This window comes from Pyxicephalus adspersus, chromosome 7 (assembly GCF_032062135.1).
Source record: "Pyxicephalus adspersus chromosome 7, UCB_Pads_2.0, whole genome shotgun sequence".
Taxonomy (NCBI): Eukaryota; Metazoa; Chordata; class Amphibia; order Anura; family Pyxicephalidae; genus Pyxicephalus; species Pyxicephalus adspersus.
This window is the reverse complement of record NC_092864.1, coordinates 31,378,119-31,397,288: the sequence shown is the minus strand read 5'-3', so window position 1 is coordinate 31,397,288 and position 19,170 is coordinate 31,378,119. Positions and strand designations below refer to the sequence as shown.

Sequence of the window (19,170 nt, the reverse complement as noted above, 5' to 3'; positions counted from 1 at the left end):
TCTTGGTTAGGTGATCAGGTGACATAGTGACAACATCGGAGAACAATTGCAAGACAGGAACAGAGTGTAGTCACCCTGTAACAGGAAATGTCTAAACAAGGACTTCATGGTAAGATCACTAAAAATAAAAGTAACTTTTGAAATTACATAAGCAAGTTCCAGCTTCTTTGAGATGTAGGTGATTTGTGGGGCGTTTTTATGTTCATTGCCAATTAAATATCAGACTCACTGTCTTAAATAACTTTATTAGTAAAAAATAAAATATTATGATACACACATTTCCTCCTCGCGCTGTTCTGTGAAGCTGCACAATATTCTGCATTATGAAGAGTTGTGTCTACAAAAGGAAATGACTTCTTAAAGAGGGCTTACACCTCCACATGTAGTTCATCAGACTTCTGCTAAACATTTTGTGTTTGTTTGTTTTTTAAAGTAAAGAATTTTTTGTATATATTTTCTTTGGCTTCTTTGATGAAATAAAAATAAACAACTATGATGTATACATCTGGAAATACAAAACACAGGAGATTGATGTAAGGAACACAATGGACTCTATATATGATTCCCCTGTCGATTCACTATATTCGTTTAAAATTTTCGCTTACACAGAACATTTCCTATTGTGACAGCTTTGCATTTTTTAAATTGCCCACTAGATGGCAGAACGGGTCATTATTTTTTATAGGAACTGAAAGATACGACAATGCGAATTTCAGGGGGTATCATTTATAATCAGAGCCAAATATCCAAAATTCCCCACTTGTGACCGATGATTAGGCATCGATACTGCCTAATAAATCGCATATATCACATTTTGCATGGCTGGGTTAACAAAACATGCTGGGGAACTCTTTTTGAGCTATGGAATTCCACAACAAATCTAGGTTTTGTATTCACAGTCAATGTTTGGGTGAATCATTGATAAAAGTGGTCATACCAAGACGATGGAGGGATGGTGACCCCAATACAAATGGTTTCATATAAACAGAAGCCGTGTCACCATCCCTGAATCTGGTTTATAAGTGCATCAAAGCATGATCTGGGGCTGCCATGTTAGGAATAGGCCGGTGGAAATTTTTTGATTTTTTTTGTGAAAATGGCAGATTTCAGCTTTGAGCCGAATGATCGATGTTCAGGTTGAGTTTGGCACAGACCGAACCCAAAGACCAAGCCTATTGTATTGCACAAATGTTCTGCATTAACAAATTGTAACAATTTAACCAATTGTAACCAGTTCTTTATATTATATTAAGATTTTAGGCCCCCTTCTTCTGTAGGGCAGTGCTTCTTAACCAGAGTTCCTCCAGAGGTTAGTAGGGGGTCTTTGAGCAATGAGCAGTTTGAGTTTACCTGACCCCAATGATCTTTTTGGCTATCTGTAAAGGAGACATTCTTCCCACTCACCCCCTCATATGTGAGCTGTGGATATAGGAATTATAGCTGGGGTGCCTGAAGACCTGATAGTTATTTCAAGTTTACCCCCATAATATAAAGCTGTAGAAACTCTGCCCTCCACATTGAACTCAGTGACGGGTCTGTACTTGAGATCTCACATTTCTCCGGACAAATGATATCATTGGGGGCTGTAAATCTTCCTCTGACCGGGGATCGGGTGATCTGAAGATTCTCAGGTTAAACGAAGGTCAGAGGTTACCTCTGTCCAAACTCGCTCACTATCCTAATGAGAATTCTGGTCTCCTGTGTGGTCTGAAATCTAAATGACAAAAGTGGTTAAAGTGCACCTGTCACATTCCAAACCAATCTTCTGCGAAGGGGAGTAAAATGAATGTAATTATTATTATATGATTAAATATGGGAGGATTTGTTATTTAATGCAGGTAGTATTTGCAACTGAATTTTACTTGGTACTGAAAAGTTTAAATAGGGGAAGTAAGGGCAGCACCAGCAGCCAATCAGAATTGTCCTCCGCTTCTACTTTGGCTGCCCAACCACAGGCGGGGGGAGTGACAAGACCTGTACATGGTACCTAAATGCAGCAGTTTAAAATCAGGTCTCCTGACCTCCAGACAGAGCTGTGCTACTTGGTAAAGTTGTGTACATTTTGGGACTGGATGTGCAGAAACACAAATAGCCACTAAACCTGCTCCGTTTTATATATTATTTTACCTAAATGTAAATTCAGCTGTGTGTCTGTGGTTCAGCTGTGATTGGCCAGTGAAGGGCAAACTGCGCCATTGCCCAAGGGCCCCCTATCTCTTCAGGGCCTCATTGGATAGAATGGCAAGGGAACTGGAATTCTGCCCCCATTTTCATATTTGCCCCATTTTGCCTAAAACCATACCTGGTCTGCAATGCAGCGAGAAACAGTTACTTTGTTCTCCTTCTGGCTCTAATTCGGTGACAACAGTATGAAAGTAAAATATTAAATGACATTGCAGCAGGAAGCCCCATTACAAATGGCAAAAAAAGCCCAAATCGGCTTGTCTATGAATGGAATCTCTGGTTTGGATGACGTGGTCATAAAAACTACATTTTGTCTTTGCAAATGTTCCGTAATGGAACAGAACAATTCTAAGGCAAATTGATGGAAATCATTATTATCTGTAGAAGTAATTTTTTTCTCTCTCTTTTTATATGGATATTTTACTGGATATATGTGCTGTCCTGGGGACAACCTAGAAAATGTTTTTGTTTGCCCCCTTCGCAGATAATCAGCGCAGAAAAGCCTGCAATTTGGCCATCCGATGAGGTCCTTTAAATATCTCTGCAGATTGCATGAAGTCCCGCAAAGGCTTTTCTTTCTTAATGTCGGTGGGGGCGGGGCAGGGTCCATAATGGCGGCCCATAGAAATGTGCCTGCTGCGCTCACATTTTTTAGAGTTCTTTTCACAAGCACATGCTGAGTTCTTTTTTCACTGTGCATTTATTGCAGTTTACCACGCAGCACCAGTGGAAGCGGCACAGGCAGCTCTCCTCTACTATGACAGTCTCCTCCCGGTACCCCCTGCCGCAGCACAGGAGGTCGCATCCTCCCACGTCCATCGCTGTGCTGTTACACACGCGGCCTCGAGTCCCTGGAGAGCCAGTTTTTCTGTTGGCCTGACAGAAGTCTGGAGAGTCGGCGGAATAGATGAGGTCCTGTTTGTCGGGGGGTTTGATGTTGTGGCCAACGGGGATGATGGTCTTGCCGTCGTTCCCACCCATGACTTTGAAGGCTCCATTGAAGCGTTCTAGTAGTCGGTCTCCGACCTCCCGGAAGTGGGGCATCTTCTTCCAGCAGGTGCGCAGGGTGCAGGAGCCTGACAAGCCGTGGCATTTGCATTCTGTCCTCATGTAATTTTTTACCGCCTGAGTTCAAGAAAACAGAAGAGCGTTAGAGAAAATACATGTAAATCCTAAATGACAAAGAAATTGTTTTATATTTTTATACACAAAATATTTGCTTTGATTTTTTTTATTACATCTTTTGCCCCCTCCTCCTGTGTGCTACTTCCCCCACCTTTTAGATTGTAAGTTTTTCCTCTCCTCCTCCTGTGTCATTATTTTTATCTGTCACGTACAAACACTTTTTAATGTACAGTGCTGCGTAATATGTTGGCGCTATATAACTACGTTTTTTTTTATTGTTAGTATTATTATTTTTAGTATAATAATAATAATGTTGCATATCAGTGCTGCTGGGCTCTGAAAGTCTCTTTGTAACTCGTCACTCCAGTGATGGCAATATGTTTTTTTTTCCTGGTGAATTTCCTAAAGGTGATCACCACAGACTATAATGCAAAATGTGTGCTGAATGGCCAATGGTAGTTTCCATTGGAAGCGCCGAGGTCGTGTGACAATGCAGAAATTCAGTTGGGACACAAGGACAGAACATTGTCACTCTATACCATAAAGTACCTGAACAAGGACCGCCTATGTTATAGGGAACATTTAGAAATAAACTTTTGAGTATGGAATTGCAGTTCTCTTTCTAGTATGGAGTGTGCATAAACATTGCACTGTCACCCCTGTCACTGACAAAGCTTTGTATCTACAATGTGATATCAATGCTATGCTAATTCTCCTTGCTGGAGGGAAAGCTGTAGCTGCAGACCTGCAATGCAAGGATCTCCCGGCTTCTGCTTCAATACCGTGTTTCCCCCGATTTTAAGACATCCCCATTAAATAAGCCACCCCCGATTTTTGAAAAAATATTTAACTCACCCGTGAATAAGACATCCCCCGATATTTGATCCTGTGTGTGTCTCCTTGATGCTGGCTGCAGCACGTGTCTGCTCCTGGCTGCAGTGCAGAGTGAAACTGAAAGTAACAAGCCGGCATTCTGCACCAGGAAGCAAGCTGCTGATCCCTGCCCTAATGGAGATCCCTGCCCTAACGGAGATCCCTACACTTAATTACCGGTAAGTGAACAGAAGGGGACAATCAATGGCATAGATTGATCAGAAGGGGACAATCATTGCACAGAGTGATCAGAAGGGGACAGTCAATGGCATAGAGTGATCAGAAGGGGACAGTCATTGCACAGAGTGATCAGAAGGGGACAATCAATTGCACAGAGTGATCAGAAGGGGACAATCAATGGAACATGAGTGACTTTCAACAATAAATGTGTACTGTAGTCGTCTTCATGGAAAAATAAGACATCCCCTGAAAATAAGGCCTAGGGCATATTTTGGCATTTCAAAAAATATAAGACAGTGCCTTATAATCGGGGAAACAGGGTATGTGAATCTGTGCTGTCAGCACCTCTCCTGATGCTTCCAATTCTCAGATCACCAGTTATCATGGGGTACGCTCTGACATGACGAAGCAAACCCCTGATTCTACAATCTATGCACGTCCATACAGAGACACAGTGCAGAACAAGGCATGGTAAATGAGTAATGGGGAAAGATCAGCTACCAAGGGCCTATGGGCAATACATGTACTTAGTCCTTTGTCTCTGTGCCTTCTTTAGGCCAAAGCTTCCACAGTACAGGTCCTCTTTACCATTATAGTTTCATATGAGTTGGGCAGTGCAATAGTGATATTTAATGTACAGATGTAGCCGAGTCAGCTCCTGGATTCTTATATATCATGAATGCTTTATAAGCAAAATCTAGCATAGCCTAATGTTCCCCTAGAGCAGAGGTGTGCAAACTGTTTGCAAGGAGGGACAGATTTGGTAAAGTGAAAATGTGTGGGGGGGGCCACCATTCAGCACATACTCAGGATTAGTGTGGCCATGGTCCGTGCGGGCCCCGCACTGCACACGCCTACTATAATGACAGAGGGGAATCCCTTATGCCCACCGAGTAGTGGGCCGATAATTGCAAGGCAGTTGATCATCTCTAATGAAATATAAAATATCTTTTTTGTATATGAGTATTTTTTTACTGTGGTCAGCAGTGCTGGCTGGCCAAATATTATTAATTTTATGACAGAGGCTGCGGGCCGGTGGAAATGGCCCCCGGGCCGGACTTTGGAGATCAAAATAACCCAAATACCACCTGGTATTAAGCATTGTCTTCAATCTATTTTGCCTAAATGGTGAAAATTTGCACAAATATCACAATTCTTGCAAAATTTTCCCCTATCATCAGTTTTTTCAATAGATCTCTATATAATAAAAGCACAATATTTGGCTCAGTGTCCATATCAGTGCCTGCATTTTAAGCATCCCTTTCTTCTTTCTTTCTACAGTGCACCGTGGAAAGTTGAGTTCCTGCACTTTTTTATATTCTCCGTCAAACAAGTTTGAACAGTGCTAAACCTACAATTATATTGACATAGAAATTTAAAAACTGGAAGAGAGAGACAGCCTGCAGGGGGGTACGGCGGCCGTGCCAAGTCTTCCAAAATGTATCTTACAGTAAAAAAGAAAACACACAGATCTCTTTAGGGCAGAATTTGGCTGCATGATAATCTACCAGGAAATTTAATGAAAGCTGGTTTAGAAACATGTGAATGTTTGTTACTATTGGGAAACATGGTGGTAAGAATCTTCCCGGTGAATTTCGGTAATTATGAAGAGTGTATTACATTAAAAGTCTATAATTGTATTGCACGGCTGTAACATGCAAACCTCAGTGCAGTGCATAGCAGCTGAATGATCGCCCAATGCACCAGTTGCGATACAGCACCAATGCTGTGCATTGAAAAAAAAAAGGGTCAACTCTATTTGCCCCATGCTTTAAACCAGAACTCTGGGTTTAAAAGCTTTCCTTACAATACATCTTCAATAGCTACAAATATTATAAATCTACTGTGTGCACCAAATGCCTTGGGGACTCAGATATTTCTTTGTAAAAGTAGCAGTGACATCAGCAGACAGGTTCATCCCCTGAAATGCCTGAAAGATATTCTGCTTTGAGATGGGAGACATCTCACCCCATGGGGATCATGGACTTTAACAAATGCACAATGGAGAATGTTACAACAATTTTCTTTTTTAATATAAAAAGAAAAACATTTCAGTGCCAATGTTTGCACTAGTAGAGACATTCATTCAGCACCCTTACATAGTAATGTATATTTTTTTTTTTAGGTCTCTGCCCCTGTATCAGACCTTTAGATAGCTGTGCAGCCAGTTGCTGCTTTGGGGCCAGTATAAAATGTCTATTGGCTTGTGGCAAGTTATAAACACACAGGGGCTTACATATAAAGAGGCACACCAGGAAATTGTGTTGTCAGAACATTATTGAATTATTTATTGTTGCTCCATTTTTCAGAAGGACCCTTTTATAAAAGTTGGTGATCATCAAGAAAAGATCTTCACTTACAGCATGATCACCACTCTTTGAATATCTGTACTTTTTACCATTGGAAGATGGTGATAGTCAAATCTATAAAGTGGCATAGCAGTCAATTATTGATCTAGACTGATATATAAATCTGGTGTTATTAAAGTAGTGATCAGAGAAAAATGGAAAACAAAGAAGCGGCAATAGGTTAACCAACTGCCACCTCTTTATAAATAGTATCTCTTTATAATTATATAAATATACCGGTATCTATATAATTTTAGCAGAAAGTCATGTTAGTTAATTGGGCGTTTTTTGTTGTTGTAAAGCATTCTAGGCACTAGGGGGAGACATATGGCACTATGGCAATGGAGCACATCCACAATCAGCTACGGTATGTATAGCATTTCCACTACAACAGGGAAATGATAGAATTACTTTTACTGCATATTATTTATTACAATAAACATGATAACATAATTAAAATATAAATACAAAATTGAATTCTAATTACTAAAATGAACCAAAGGACCATATATACACCCAACTAAAGTTACAAGCAAATCTTGACTTTTCCTGTAAGTCAAGCCTGAACTTTCCCTCCCCTGCCAATCTGCACTGCACTTCTGTTGGTCATAGAGTCAACCTGTCAGATTTTAAGACCAGTAAGGAGCTTAGGAAATCAGGAGAGGCAGGGCTGCCTATATTTTTTAATTACTGATCATTTTGGCTTGTGGATTCCTTGAAGCAATTTCAATTTTAAGGATATCGGGACCAATATAATTCATGGGAACAACTTGATATTGTTATGTGCAGATAGAGAAAGCCATATTTGTTCAGGTTTGTTCAAAAGTCCACATTGGCTTCCAGGACGTAGCTGCTGGCACATGGTTGACCCATTGAAGGAAGTTCCAGATCCTGCAAATGCTTCCTCCTGCATGCAGAAGGCTGATATCATCTCAGTCTATGCAAAGTAATTGGCCTGAGGCCCAAGGATGACTTTTTATGATAAAGTTATTTTATTATATTATTACTTCATTTTTGTATTCATACAGACTTACAAAGTTACCAAAAAGTCCACCTCAAGGGATACAAACTTCAAAAAATTCAACTCATTTTTAAGATTGTCTGCTGCCAATGAGCTTTTGACTCCCGTCAGTTGCAGGAAAAGGGGTGAGCATGGATTATTATGGGTGTCAGATACCGGTGCGGTATATCAACGTCTGTCAAGGAAAGGAGGTCAATCATTTGGCCTCATTCAGTGATTTAAACAGTTTAAAGTGAAAAATAACTACCTCTTCCTTAAGGCCAGAGCTGGGTGATGCATGGAAAGAGACAATGATAATTGACAGAAGGTAAGAAGTGTTGGGTAAGAGACAGGAAAAAGGAGAGACCGAGGGAGAGATGGAGAGGGGAATGGGAGGAGGTGGAAAGGGAGATAGATTGGTGAGATAAGACTAGATGCTTCTCCCCTGGAATGTGTCTTCCTTCCCTGCAGGCACAAACTCGCCACCCCCAGGAATTCTACACGGCTGCCTCCTTCTCCCATCTATCGCTCCTTGCTAATTAATTCATGATTCATGGAGGGACCTCTCCTTGTCTGGCTCTTTAATTAAAATAGTTTTCTGCCACAGTAAATGGGAAACCACAAGCCCAGGAGATTGCTGCCAAGAACAATAGTTAGGGGTGCTCCTGGGTGATGGAAGGGCTTGAGCAGAGGATTCTGGGTATGGAGAGGTCACAGGCACTTTTATTTCTGAGTGTTCCAATCATATCACTGTTAAGGTGATACCTGGATCTGGTGGCCTAGGGTGGCTAGGACATCTGGGGTGCCATTGGGAAGAATGTCACCTTTATAGATATCCAAAAAGATCATTGTAGTCACTTAAACTGACCTGAGAGTCGTGACAAAGACTTGCAGAACCCTATTAAAATACAAGGACAGTCATGCAGGTTTCAGGATGGTTATGTGACATGCACATGTATTTTGTAAAGGTTGCTCACCATGAGTATAATATTCCAATTTTGCAAACTGTAGATCCTCAATGTTCCCTACACAGTTTTGCTAATGGATTAATATATGGTACGCATACAGAGTACCCATTGAGAAGCAAACTGTCTGAAGATTAGGGTGTATATTCACTCCATTATTTTGCTAGATCTGGGTTTGCAGGAGGCTAAATGGCTAAATTGCCTCTTTCAGTCTCTCTATATCCAGCCTGGTGCTCCCTATGGGGCTGTGCCCTCCAATACATCAGTTGCTTGGCTGGGGTAACCACAGGGTGGTACAAGGTCGTTGACCCGGTTAGGAAGCTGGGTGGTTCTTTGTTGCAGGACCATAGCCCATCAATGCAACATTGGCTAATTCCCCCCCCATCTCAGTACATAACAGCTGCCAAAGAAGAAGCAGGTGTCAGCTCTAAATCTGCTGGGGCTGCTGGCATTGCATACAAGTATCAGGATGGCACATAGAGAGATTATTTCCAGATCTCACAGAACAGTAAACGGGAGCACTGAGCTGTGATCTCTATGACGTCTTGAATTTGCAGGTAGCAGAGATCAAACCAAGAGGTCGTAGTAAATCCCTGATTATTCATTTATTCACTCAGCCCATTTGAATGGAACAGTGTGCCACCCTGCATTGACATGTCCGCTATTGCACTCCTGGGAACGATCCCTACTCCCAATTCTAGTCACCTGAATGTGTCCCCATTGGAAGTCCCTTCTTCTCCTGTTCCGGTGACAATCATGGCATTTTCAATTCCTATCACTTGCATTTGTATGCAAGAAAATTAGAGAAGTTAGATCATCCCAAGAGGGACGTGGCAAAAATAAGGAAATAGATAGAATAGATAGAGATCAAAAATTTGAAAAAAAATAGCCCAGAGCTATAATAAACCCAAATCAACCAATCAGAATTCCCCTGGTTATAGTGCAATTTAGCATAGCCACTACCCACCTCTAAAAGCTTCTCATTAGTCTGTTAGTATGATGGGCAGCTTCGCTGACCAATGGGGATTTAAACAGGAAAGTTTGAATTTCCCAAGTCTGAAACAATTTACATTACTTAGTGTGAAGGATTTCTACAGATTTATATAAAGACATTTTAATATTTTTATTTATAAAATTTTGATCTGTAACCAGCTGTCACATTTTGACACAGGGTTAACGTTTTGTGAAGTTTTTTAGTACACAAGATTTCCCAGGAATCATCACTTACACATCCATTCCTTCCCCTGCTCCACTATACTTGCCTTTCATAGCAGCCTGTACAGAGCTTGAAATTAAGTCATAGACATCTCCTATTAAGATACTAGCATGGGATTGCTGCTTTTAATAGCTACCCAGGGTGAATATTCCTGAGTCCAATTAGGTCATTATAGTACAGGAATCTCCAACTGGTTCTGTATGAGGGCAATGGTCCGGAATCAAGGCTTCTACTGAACATACAAATAGCCACTAGAGGGAGAATCCACACCCAAACCCCAAAAATATGAAACAGCAAGAATGATAAATGACAATGATACATCCTTACACCCTACTACACAGATATTCTTTTTTTTTCATAGATGTAATTTTGCCTCCGTCCATTTGGTACATTCCTCTGTCAAACACTGTCAAAATAGGTGATGTCATGATGAGGGGCAGGCGTGTTTGTTTGGTACTAGCAGACAACTATGTCAAGTATTTGGTTTTGTGTTTTCTTTATTGCGCATTATATATTCCAACACAGAAGCCTCAAGTTTTCCTATTGCCGTGTCTGAAGGTGACACGAGATATCCCGAGACAAGAATGATCTGTGTACATATCAGCAGTAACCCTTCAAGGGATGGAAAGCCAAACACTGAACTTCTCTTATTTGCTCCATTTTTGGTTTGGAAAACCTACCATTGGATGTGCAAAAAATCATTGTTGACCCTGCCAGGAATCCATGAAGCTGATAAATTCCCATGCTGTATTCCCTATCAATTCTTTAAAAAACTTTCACTCTGTAAGTGATGAATTTTGGGAAATCTTGCGTACATAAAAACGTTAAACCTGTGTCAAAATGTAACAGCTGGCTGCAGATCAAAATTTTATAAATATACATAATAAAATGTCTTTTTATAAATCTGTAGAAAACCTTCACACCAATTAAGGTACATGGAGCTGTCTATCAAACTAACAGACCAATGGGAAGCTTTCAGACGTGGTAGGTGGCTATGCTAAGCTTGACTTTTACAGAAAAAGTCGTCACCTAAGTTTAGCTGCATGTATTTCTAGTTTATGATTCATATCAATGGGTGAATTGGGGTAAGTTCTTTGATTTACTGATACATTTAGTAAAATATAATTCCCACATTGTGGCTGATTTACTAAAGGAATTTAGGCCTTTTAGATTGCAAACTTGTCAGGGCAGGGTCTGTTCCTCCTTGTAAGGTATTGCTAGTATCTGTCTGTCATTTACAACCTGTTATCCTATTTATTGTACAGCGTCCCGTAATATGTTGGCGCTATATACAGTTTAATAATAATAAATTTAATACGCTTACCAAGGTGAATAAAAGACATCATTCATTTTTGGGAATTATTATTCACTATTTTTGGGAATATGAAAGTTCACTTTGCAATGAACACCCAATCACATGCAAGGGAATTTGGAAACTGTACATGATTGGATGGTTATAGTCAGCTGAGCTTTATCTCATTTTCTAAGTGAAATATTCAAATTATTCACGTTGCTTTGCGCAAACAAAAATTCACTTGGCTATATTTTCTTAGTGAATCCCCTGATTGTCCCATTGATCCCATTTCTCACCAGTCGTCCAGCCTCATTATTATGGAGGTCTATCAGGGTCCGTATGTCGCTTTTTCCCTTCTTCCGTTTGGCGTCCATGAATTGGCGTGACTTTTCATAACCATATTCAACGTCATCTCCGCAGCCTCCCCACTCCCAGGCCGATCCGTCGGCCCCGGGTCCGATAGCCAGGGGCGGTGGGGGACCCCAGTTTCGCGTCACCTCGCATCCGCACTGCATCAGCTCCCCCATGCTGCAGGCCTGCGTCACGGTGTGGATGACTCCGGCGGCGGTGATGGCGTAGACAAACGCCGTTTCACGGATATCTGCAGGCAACAGATTACAGAAAGCAAAATTAGAGGTAGAACAGGACAGAGACATCAGTAAATATTCACCTGTCATTCACTCTAATCGGCCCATAGAAATAATCTATTCTCTACAAGCTGAGCAAATTGCAGTTTCTGGTGTCATGTGATCGCTCTCCTCTGCTGGCCGCCGGCCATGCGCTTTGCTGGGGTTTTGGTTTAGCCAAGCGGAGGACATTGTGAGCCGCGGTAACAAGATATAGCAAAAGGCGCTCACTTAATTCACCTCCCTCAATAACACTGCACTCATTCTACAGAGTCTATCTGAAATAAATCTCATGGACAAATTAATCTCATAGACAAGTGAATCTTATGTACAAATGAATCTCAGGCACAAGTCAATCTCATGGACAAGTGAATATTATGTAGACATGAATCTCGTGAACAAATAAACCTCATGTAGAAGTGAATCTCATGCACTAATTATTCTTATGTACAAATGAATCTCATGTACAATTAAATCTCATTAACAAACGATTCTTGTGAACAAATGAATCTCATATACAAATGAATTTCATGCAATAATGAATCTCATGGGCAAATTAATCTCATGCACAAGTGAATCTCATGAAAAAATGAAACCTGTGACCAAATGAATCTCATTAACTAATTAATCTCAAGGACAAATGAATCCCATGTATATGTGAATCCCATGCACAAATAAATTTCATGCACAAGTGAATCTCATGTACAAATGAATCTCGTGCCATTGACAGAACCTGGAATATCGCAATGGCGGTTTATTTAATAAGACGAAGAGCGATTACATTTCAGCCATTCGTTGTGATGAAAATGCTTTTCCCAGAAAATATGCTACACTATGCATTGTATACTTCTTTTTCTTCCCAAAGAAGAATTGGATGGATTGTACCTGTTCTTCACTCTGTACACTGTGCTGTACATTATATACTCCTGACAGCTACAATCTGTACACTGTCTTGTGCATTAGGCAGCAACATAACAGAGTACATAGGTGTGAAGTATGTAGTGTATAGCACAGTATAGAGAGGGGAGAGACGTGAAGTATGTGATGTATAGCACAATAAACTTGGGGACAGGTGGGAAGTGTGTAATGTGTGGCACAATATACAGAAGGGACAGGTGGGAAGTATGTAATGCATAGCACAATAAACTGAGGGGATAGGTGTGAAGCATTACATTTATAGCACATTATATAGAGTGGATAGGTGGAAAGTATGTAATGTGTAGCACAGTATACAGAGTGGATAGGTGCGAAGTATGTAATACGTAGCACATTATTGAGAGTGGATAGGTGGAAAGTATGTAGTGTATAGCACAATATACAGAGTGGATAGGTGGGAAGTATGTAATGTTTAGCATAATATACAGAGGGGATAGATATGAAGTATGAAATGTATAGCACAAACTTAAAAATTATTTTAGAACCTTGAAGTGGTGTCATTGTGCACACAGCTCCCAGCATGGGATCATTAGAACCTCATGGTACAATTCCTGGGTTCCATACCGGCCTCGGTGCTGGCACCTTCAATGGGGCCCGGGCAGCCCTCAGCAGCTGCCCTTGTTTGTCTTTGTGTTGCAGAGAACCTCTGAAAGGTTTTCAGTCTTGCAGGGATCCTTCAGCAGGTGCCTCAGGCAAAGATATAACTCAGACACCCAGCGAGGCGTCAGGGACATTCCACACTCATCATGCTCACTTAACAGACTCACCCGGCGTGTCCATCAAATTCCACTCTGAAAAGGCGAAAATCCTCCACAGCGTCAGAAAGGGGTTCACACAGCGGGGAGGTGAAATGCGGAGACAAAAGTGGGCCCAGGGGCACCGATTGCTTATGCAGACCAATGCATTTCTGTGAAAGTGCATTCACCTGGATGTGAATCCTTTAGATGACATTGCCCTTCCTATACACCATTGCCATTTTTACATCTCAGTGCTGCCGGTCACCTTTATCCTCTCTTCCCCACTTCCTGTCTATATGCACATGGCTGCTCAGGACTGAACTTCTGATGGTGATAGCGCCGGCCTCATGTCTGTGCAATGTGTGTCACATTAATTCACAAGCTGGATTTGTGTTGCTTGTTGCTGGATCATTCAAAATCATTAATGAACGATCACCCAAAATAATAATTTCAGGCATCAACAGTTTGTACTTAGCTTTGGTGCATGTGACAGGGTGACAACGCAGGAGAGCAATTTAAAGACAAGGACAGAGCGTTGTCACCCTATACCTGGAAGTGCCTTTGTGGCAGGATCACCAAGACATAATAATAAATGCTGCAGATTTCACAATACTGAAGGCAACTTTGGGGACAATTGGGACATTGTAAAGCTTTTAGGACATCGATATATATTAAAGCTGAATCTAAAAATTGTTTTTTTTATGAATTCATCAAAATATAATAAAGCTAGTATAGCTGTGTCTGTACTATCTGTACTGTTAGCCACCTGTGGTCTCTCATGCAGCAGCACAAGGAGCAGTAAATCAGATGTGCACTTATCCAGGTATGGAGCATATAGGGGGGATAGCAGAGGGGTGATTATATTGATCCTTCACTGTCTAATCACAGGCAAGTGCTGCAAGATGACCTTGTAATGGAGCTTGACTGCAGCAGAAAAAGTCAGGTCACCAACAAGGCTCCTCAGTCTGGCAAGGCTTTGTAAATCTTAGAACTGTCTGCACAGAATGATATGTACATCGTTGTATATTGAGATATTGATCTCAGATTGGCTTTATTGAAGACCTAAACCCATTCTACACTTCACTTTTTAATTACACAGGTATCATTAAAATAACGTGGAGGTGGTTTTGCAATAAAGATCCTCCTGTTATGGGGTGACAACTGTGCTCCTGCATTGCAGCCATGTGGTCACTATGGGTCTGATTTTTTAAAGCACTCCAAGACTGGGAATGATAGACTATCATGGTAGAACCTGGTTGATCCCGCAAACCTGTAATGGATTTTTAAATAATTAAGTAATTAATTATTATTTTGTTAATTATAATGTTTCCAATCCTGGACCAAATCCATTCCAGGTTTGTTGGATCACCCAGGTTCTCCTATGATAGTCTTTCATAAATCAGATCGTGCAGAAGGCATAAAGACAGATAATTTGGAGATCCTAAGTGCACAGCATTTCTGCTCCCTGTGTCCCTGCCAATTGGGGCCCTGGAGAAAGTGGGGCAATTGCTCAATTCACCCCACCCTAACTGACCCTGGATAGATACATTAACCTCATCGTCCTTTTCATCATTGGGAATTTATTGTCTAGCAGGAAATCTTCTGTTCGGTTTTGATGAGCTCCTCGCCCCCCCCCCCCAGTTATAAATGACATAATTTACCTGTTGCGGGCCGGAAGCCATGTCTGCTCATTGGAGCAATCTTTCCTGTCTCCCGCTGTGGGGGGGGGGGGGGGGGTGGGGTAGTTCCGCTGCACCTTTGCTTTGTCATCCAAATCAAATCCTAACTTTGCCAAATTATTTAGTGGACGCTGCTAAAAATATCCCAAATTATTGCTTTGCAGGGATCAGCGGAGGAAGCGGCGGCATGAAAAGCCAGTGGTTTCCCCCCATTACGGAGCTATTAAGTTATTTAAATACCATAGTAAAAGCTGTGGCATCCAAAGTTCCTGTGCCAGGCCAACCTGGTGTACAGGGGCCTGGGGTCCTTAAAGGGCCACTACAATATAACTTGCAGGTGGGTTTTTGCAAAGGTCTTTCTCAGGGACTAGTATTGATAAAAGTGATAATAAACCCATCAAAGCTCCAGTTTATTGTATAAAACATGTGCCCAGTCACATGACACATAGAATCCTTTTTTTTTTGTTTTTCCCCAGCAGTGGATAATCCTGAATATTAGAGGAAGTGTCAGTGCCGTTCTCTGCTACTCTTAATAAAGGGCATCATGTGATGCCACCTTGTGGCTGGGGCTTCAAGGCTTCACATTCACAGTATCTCCTCAGTCCTCTGGGTTGAGTCACACTGGCCTTTTTATAACCCAGAAGACTGAACACATCTTGTGGAGAAAGGAGGTACTGCAGGGGACAGCTCCTGCTTCAAAATGAGTATTGCAACCTAAGCTACTTTTTTAACACTGCTGGAAGGTGATTTCATCTATAAATATTGCTCCAAGCTAGCAACTACATAAATGAGTTGAATACAATATGGACTGCGCTGTGTCCTACTGTCACCAGAAATTCACACACAGCCTAATTGGCTGCTTAGTGCTGTCACTCCCTTTTCCAGTCCTAGTTTTACTGATTGCAGGAGGCCAATAACTGGACAGATTCATGCACTAGCATGTACAACAGCTTCATTTAATAACATCAGGAACAAGCATGCAATTATGGACTAAATGTTCCAGAAACATCAGAAAAAGACCATCATCAGCCTAATATTCTCAAAAGAAGACATAAGCCATGTTAGCCTCCATAGGGGGGGTTATTTTGCTGGTTACAATTTTAGGGGATATTATTGGGGGTTATTAGGGTAAAGGACGTTACTATAAGATCAGCTCTATAGGCCACTGGCCACCAATGCAAAATGTTGGGTGCCAAAGAGCAAAATGTACAGAAGGCTGAAAGGTTAGGGGGGGGGGGGGGCTATAAAACTCTGTGCCCCCCTCCTGTGCAGGGATTTTGCCTAACCTTAAGTGATGCCATCAGTCTGCCAAATCAAATAAAGGCAGTGATATTGGGAGAGCTGTGATCTATGTGGGAGATAATAGATAACAAGAATTAGAATGCAGATTTGTTTTATAATTGTATTTGCTGGTTCCACTTTATCAAACTTTCTGGTATTCTATACCTATCAATATAAAAAACTAAGTGGGGAGCCAAAAGGGACTATAAGGATTAGATGGACTTAGTTCCCCTAAGAATTCCAATTGGGTGTTCTGCACACTGTACATGCCTGCTGAGGAGCTCAGGGTGGTCCTTCCCCAAATAACAACTTCAGAAGCCTTAAAGGGTTTTACTTTTTTGAAAAGCTCTAATTGCTTCAAGTTCAAAAGTCATTCATTAAAGGCATTGTGAGTTTACACATCAGACAGCCATAAATCCCCAAAGAGTGTTTTTTATGTCTAAAGGCTGAATAAATGGCATTTAGACCCATTAGGTAAGGGGTCCTCAATGCTAGTGCTTAAAGGCATGTTCACATTTATGCAATATGTTAATGCATGGCAATGCACAGGGCATGCATTGGTGAACTGGGTTGGTATAATTAATAATGGCCCCTCAAAATGCATCTTACTAATGCACCAATGCATGCCAACCTGTGCCATGTGGTAAACTTTAAAAAAAAATACAGCATGCATTACAATGCAATGTGCTGTGTTAGACAGACCATTCAAATGAATTGGCTGCCCAATGCACACCAATGAGCTTTGTTCCTTACAATGCAGCACACAGATGTATTGTGAACAAATCCAACATTGTATAAAAGGAGTGGAGATCCTGCATGCAAAAATAGTATTCGGAAGCTCAACAAAGAACTGATGGAGGACACAATTTCAGAGCACTTGCAGCCAGTCCTTGGTGGTGGTGGCGGTGGGGGGGATGTTGCAGCAGACAAGAAAACATTCTTTTTCTTTATTAAACCCACACATTGTATCTGAGCATCCATAATTATTTCATTACACACCAGGGGAACATGTCTAAGCAATAAAGCTGGGGACTTATGTAAAAAGTAGCAGTAATCTGATTTTTGCCTGCAGGGGAAGGAGAAAGCAGCATTGCAAAGTAACTTCTACCCCAACAACAAACTCACAAAAGGATGAACATCCCAGATATCCTGAGTTGTGTTCACAGCTGCCTGGGCAGACAAACAAGTAGCTGGTGGTCATCGGACTGCCAATCCTGAACTCGAATAGCTGCATTCACTTACCAATACCAATCACCAGTTTCCTTCAGAGCCCTTATAGTGTTGAAGGTTGCAGCAATACTGCATATTTCTGCACTTATAACTGCCATTATTGGAAACTGCGGCCATCGATAATCCCGTTCCTACAGATTTCCCGCATGGGTTTTGGAGCGGATTTGGATTTTTACACTGTTTTCTGGAGGCGTCATTTGTTCTGATGGCGCTGTACTCCAGAATCAGCTGTTGGGTCTTGCTTGCACGTGCTTTCCTGCTCATTCCTTTTCATTTATTTACTGCTGTATAGCACCATTATGGATTCAGCATCTATTTAAAGGACTGTACAGGTAGTCATTTTCTGTTAAATTTTTACAGCATATATAGCCGTAAAAAATCTGGAATTTTCGAAAATCCGGCACTCCTCAGGTCCGGAGGTTGCCAGATTTTTGAATCTCAACCTGTATTATATTGCAATGCATAAATGGGAATACACTGTATGATATGCTGCATTATCAATAACAGAGCAGGTGGGTTTTTTTTTAGTGTAAACTAATGGGACTGATTGCCTTAAACCCAAATACTTAAAATCTCCTATGAGCTTCAACATCTTTTTGTAATTTCAGCTGTGAATTTCAATATCTTTAAAATTGCAGCTTTGATTGATAATAATACTTGGAGATCCTTCTGGGGATGGGGGGGAAGATAACAGTGTTCTATCTCCGAGTCCCAATTGTTCTCCTGTGTCTCCCGGTTCCATAGGCTTCCAATTGGCACACATTAAACAAACTAAGTACACAATTATGACCATTTAGTCACCATGAAAATGTCATGTAGCCATTGCTGCAATGCTGCAAGCATGCCACAGGAGATTAGCAGCGCTAAGATACAACAAATGATAAAAATGATTTTTTCGGTACCAATGTACAATTGTGAATGGGCCTATACTGATCCAAACAGTAAATTGCTTTTGAATTGGCTGCTTAAGGTTTATGTGATCCTATAATAAATGTCTAAACTTTCTTTCAGTTTAGAAGAAATGACACATTTTAAAAGAACGGTGCAGATTACAAACCTTATCTGTGTAGAATTTGCAGTAATGAATAGCATATACATGAGAGCTGCAAAGTTTGTGAATTACAAATGTACCCCAGTGCCCCCCCCCTTGCTGACACTGCATGGGCAAATGCTTGTTTGTTTGATGGGGGAATAAGTCCTTTATTCTTTCTAAGCCACCCCTAGCCATTGCTGGTCAGTGTCCTGGGTTGTGGATGAGCCCTCGCTGTCTTTCTATACAATGCTGGACTGCTGATAATACAGGACCAGCCAGACAGGGGTTGCAAAAAGTGTAGGAAACCTGCGTGTGAAAGGGATAAAACATGTTTGTTGTTATCCTCCCCAAACAAATAAACGTTTAATCAATGCACCCCTGGGGTAAATGGAGTCGTGAGTTAGACTAAATGCAAAATACCATAATGCATAATTCCATGCAAATCTTTCACAATCATTTCCAG

General features: G+C 41.2%; 1 protein-coding gene across 1 annotated transcript in view; it reads right to left on the bottom strand.

Annotated features, from left to right (window-relative positions):
- Positions 1-225: 225 nt before the first annotated feature.
- WNT6 (Wnt family member 6) overlaps positions 226-19,170 on the bottom strand; it is a 50,307-nt gene continuing 31,362 nt past the window's right edge. The window contains exons 3-4 of the mRNA XM_072418010.1: positions 11,482-11,786; positions 226-3,309 (exon numbers count right to left, since the gene is read on the bottom strand). Of these exons, the coding sequence (XP_072274111.1) occupies positions 2,848-3,309; positions 11,482-11,786 (767 nt within the window). The 3' untranslated portion in view covers positions 226-2,847. The remainder of the gene's footprint in view (positions 3,310-11,481; positions 11,787-19,170) is intronic.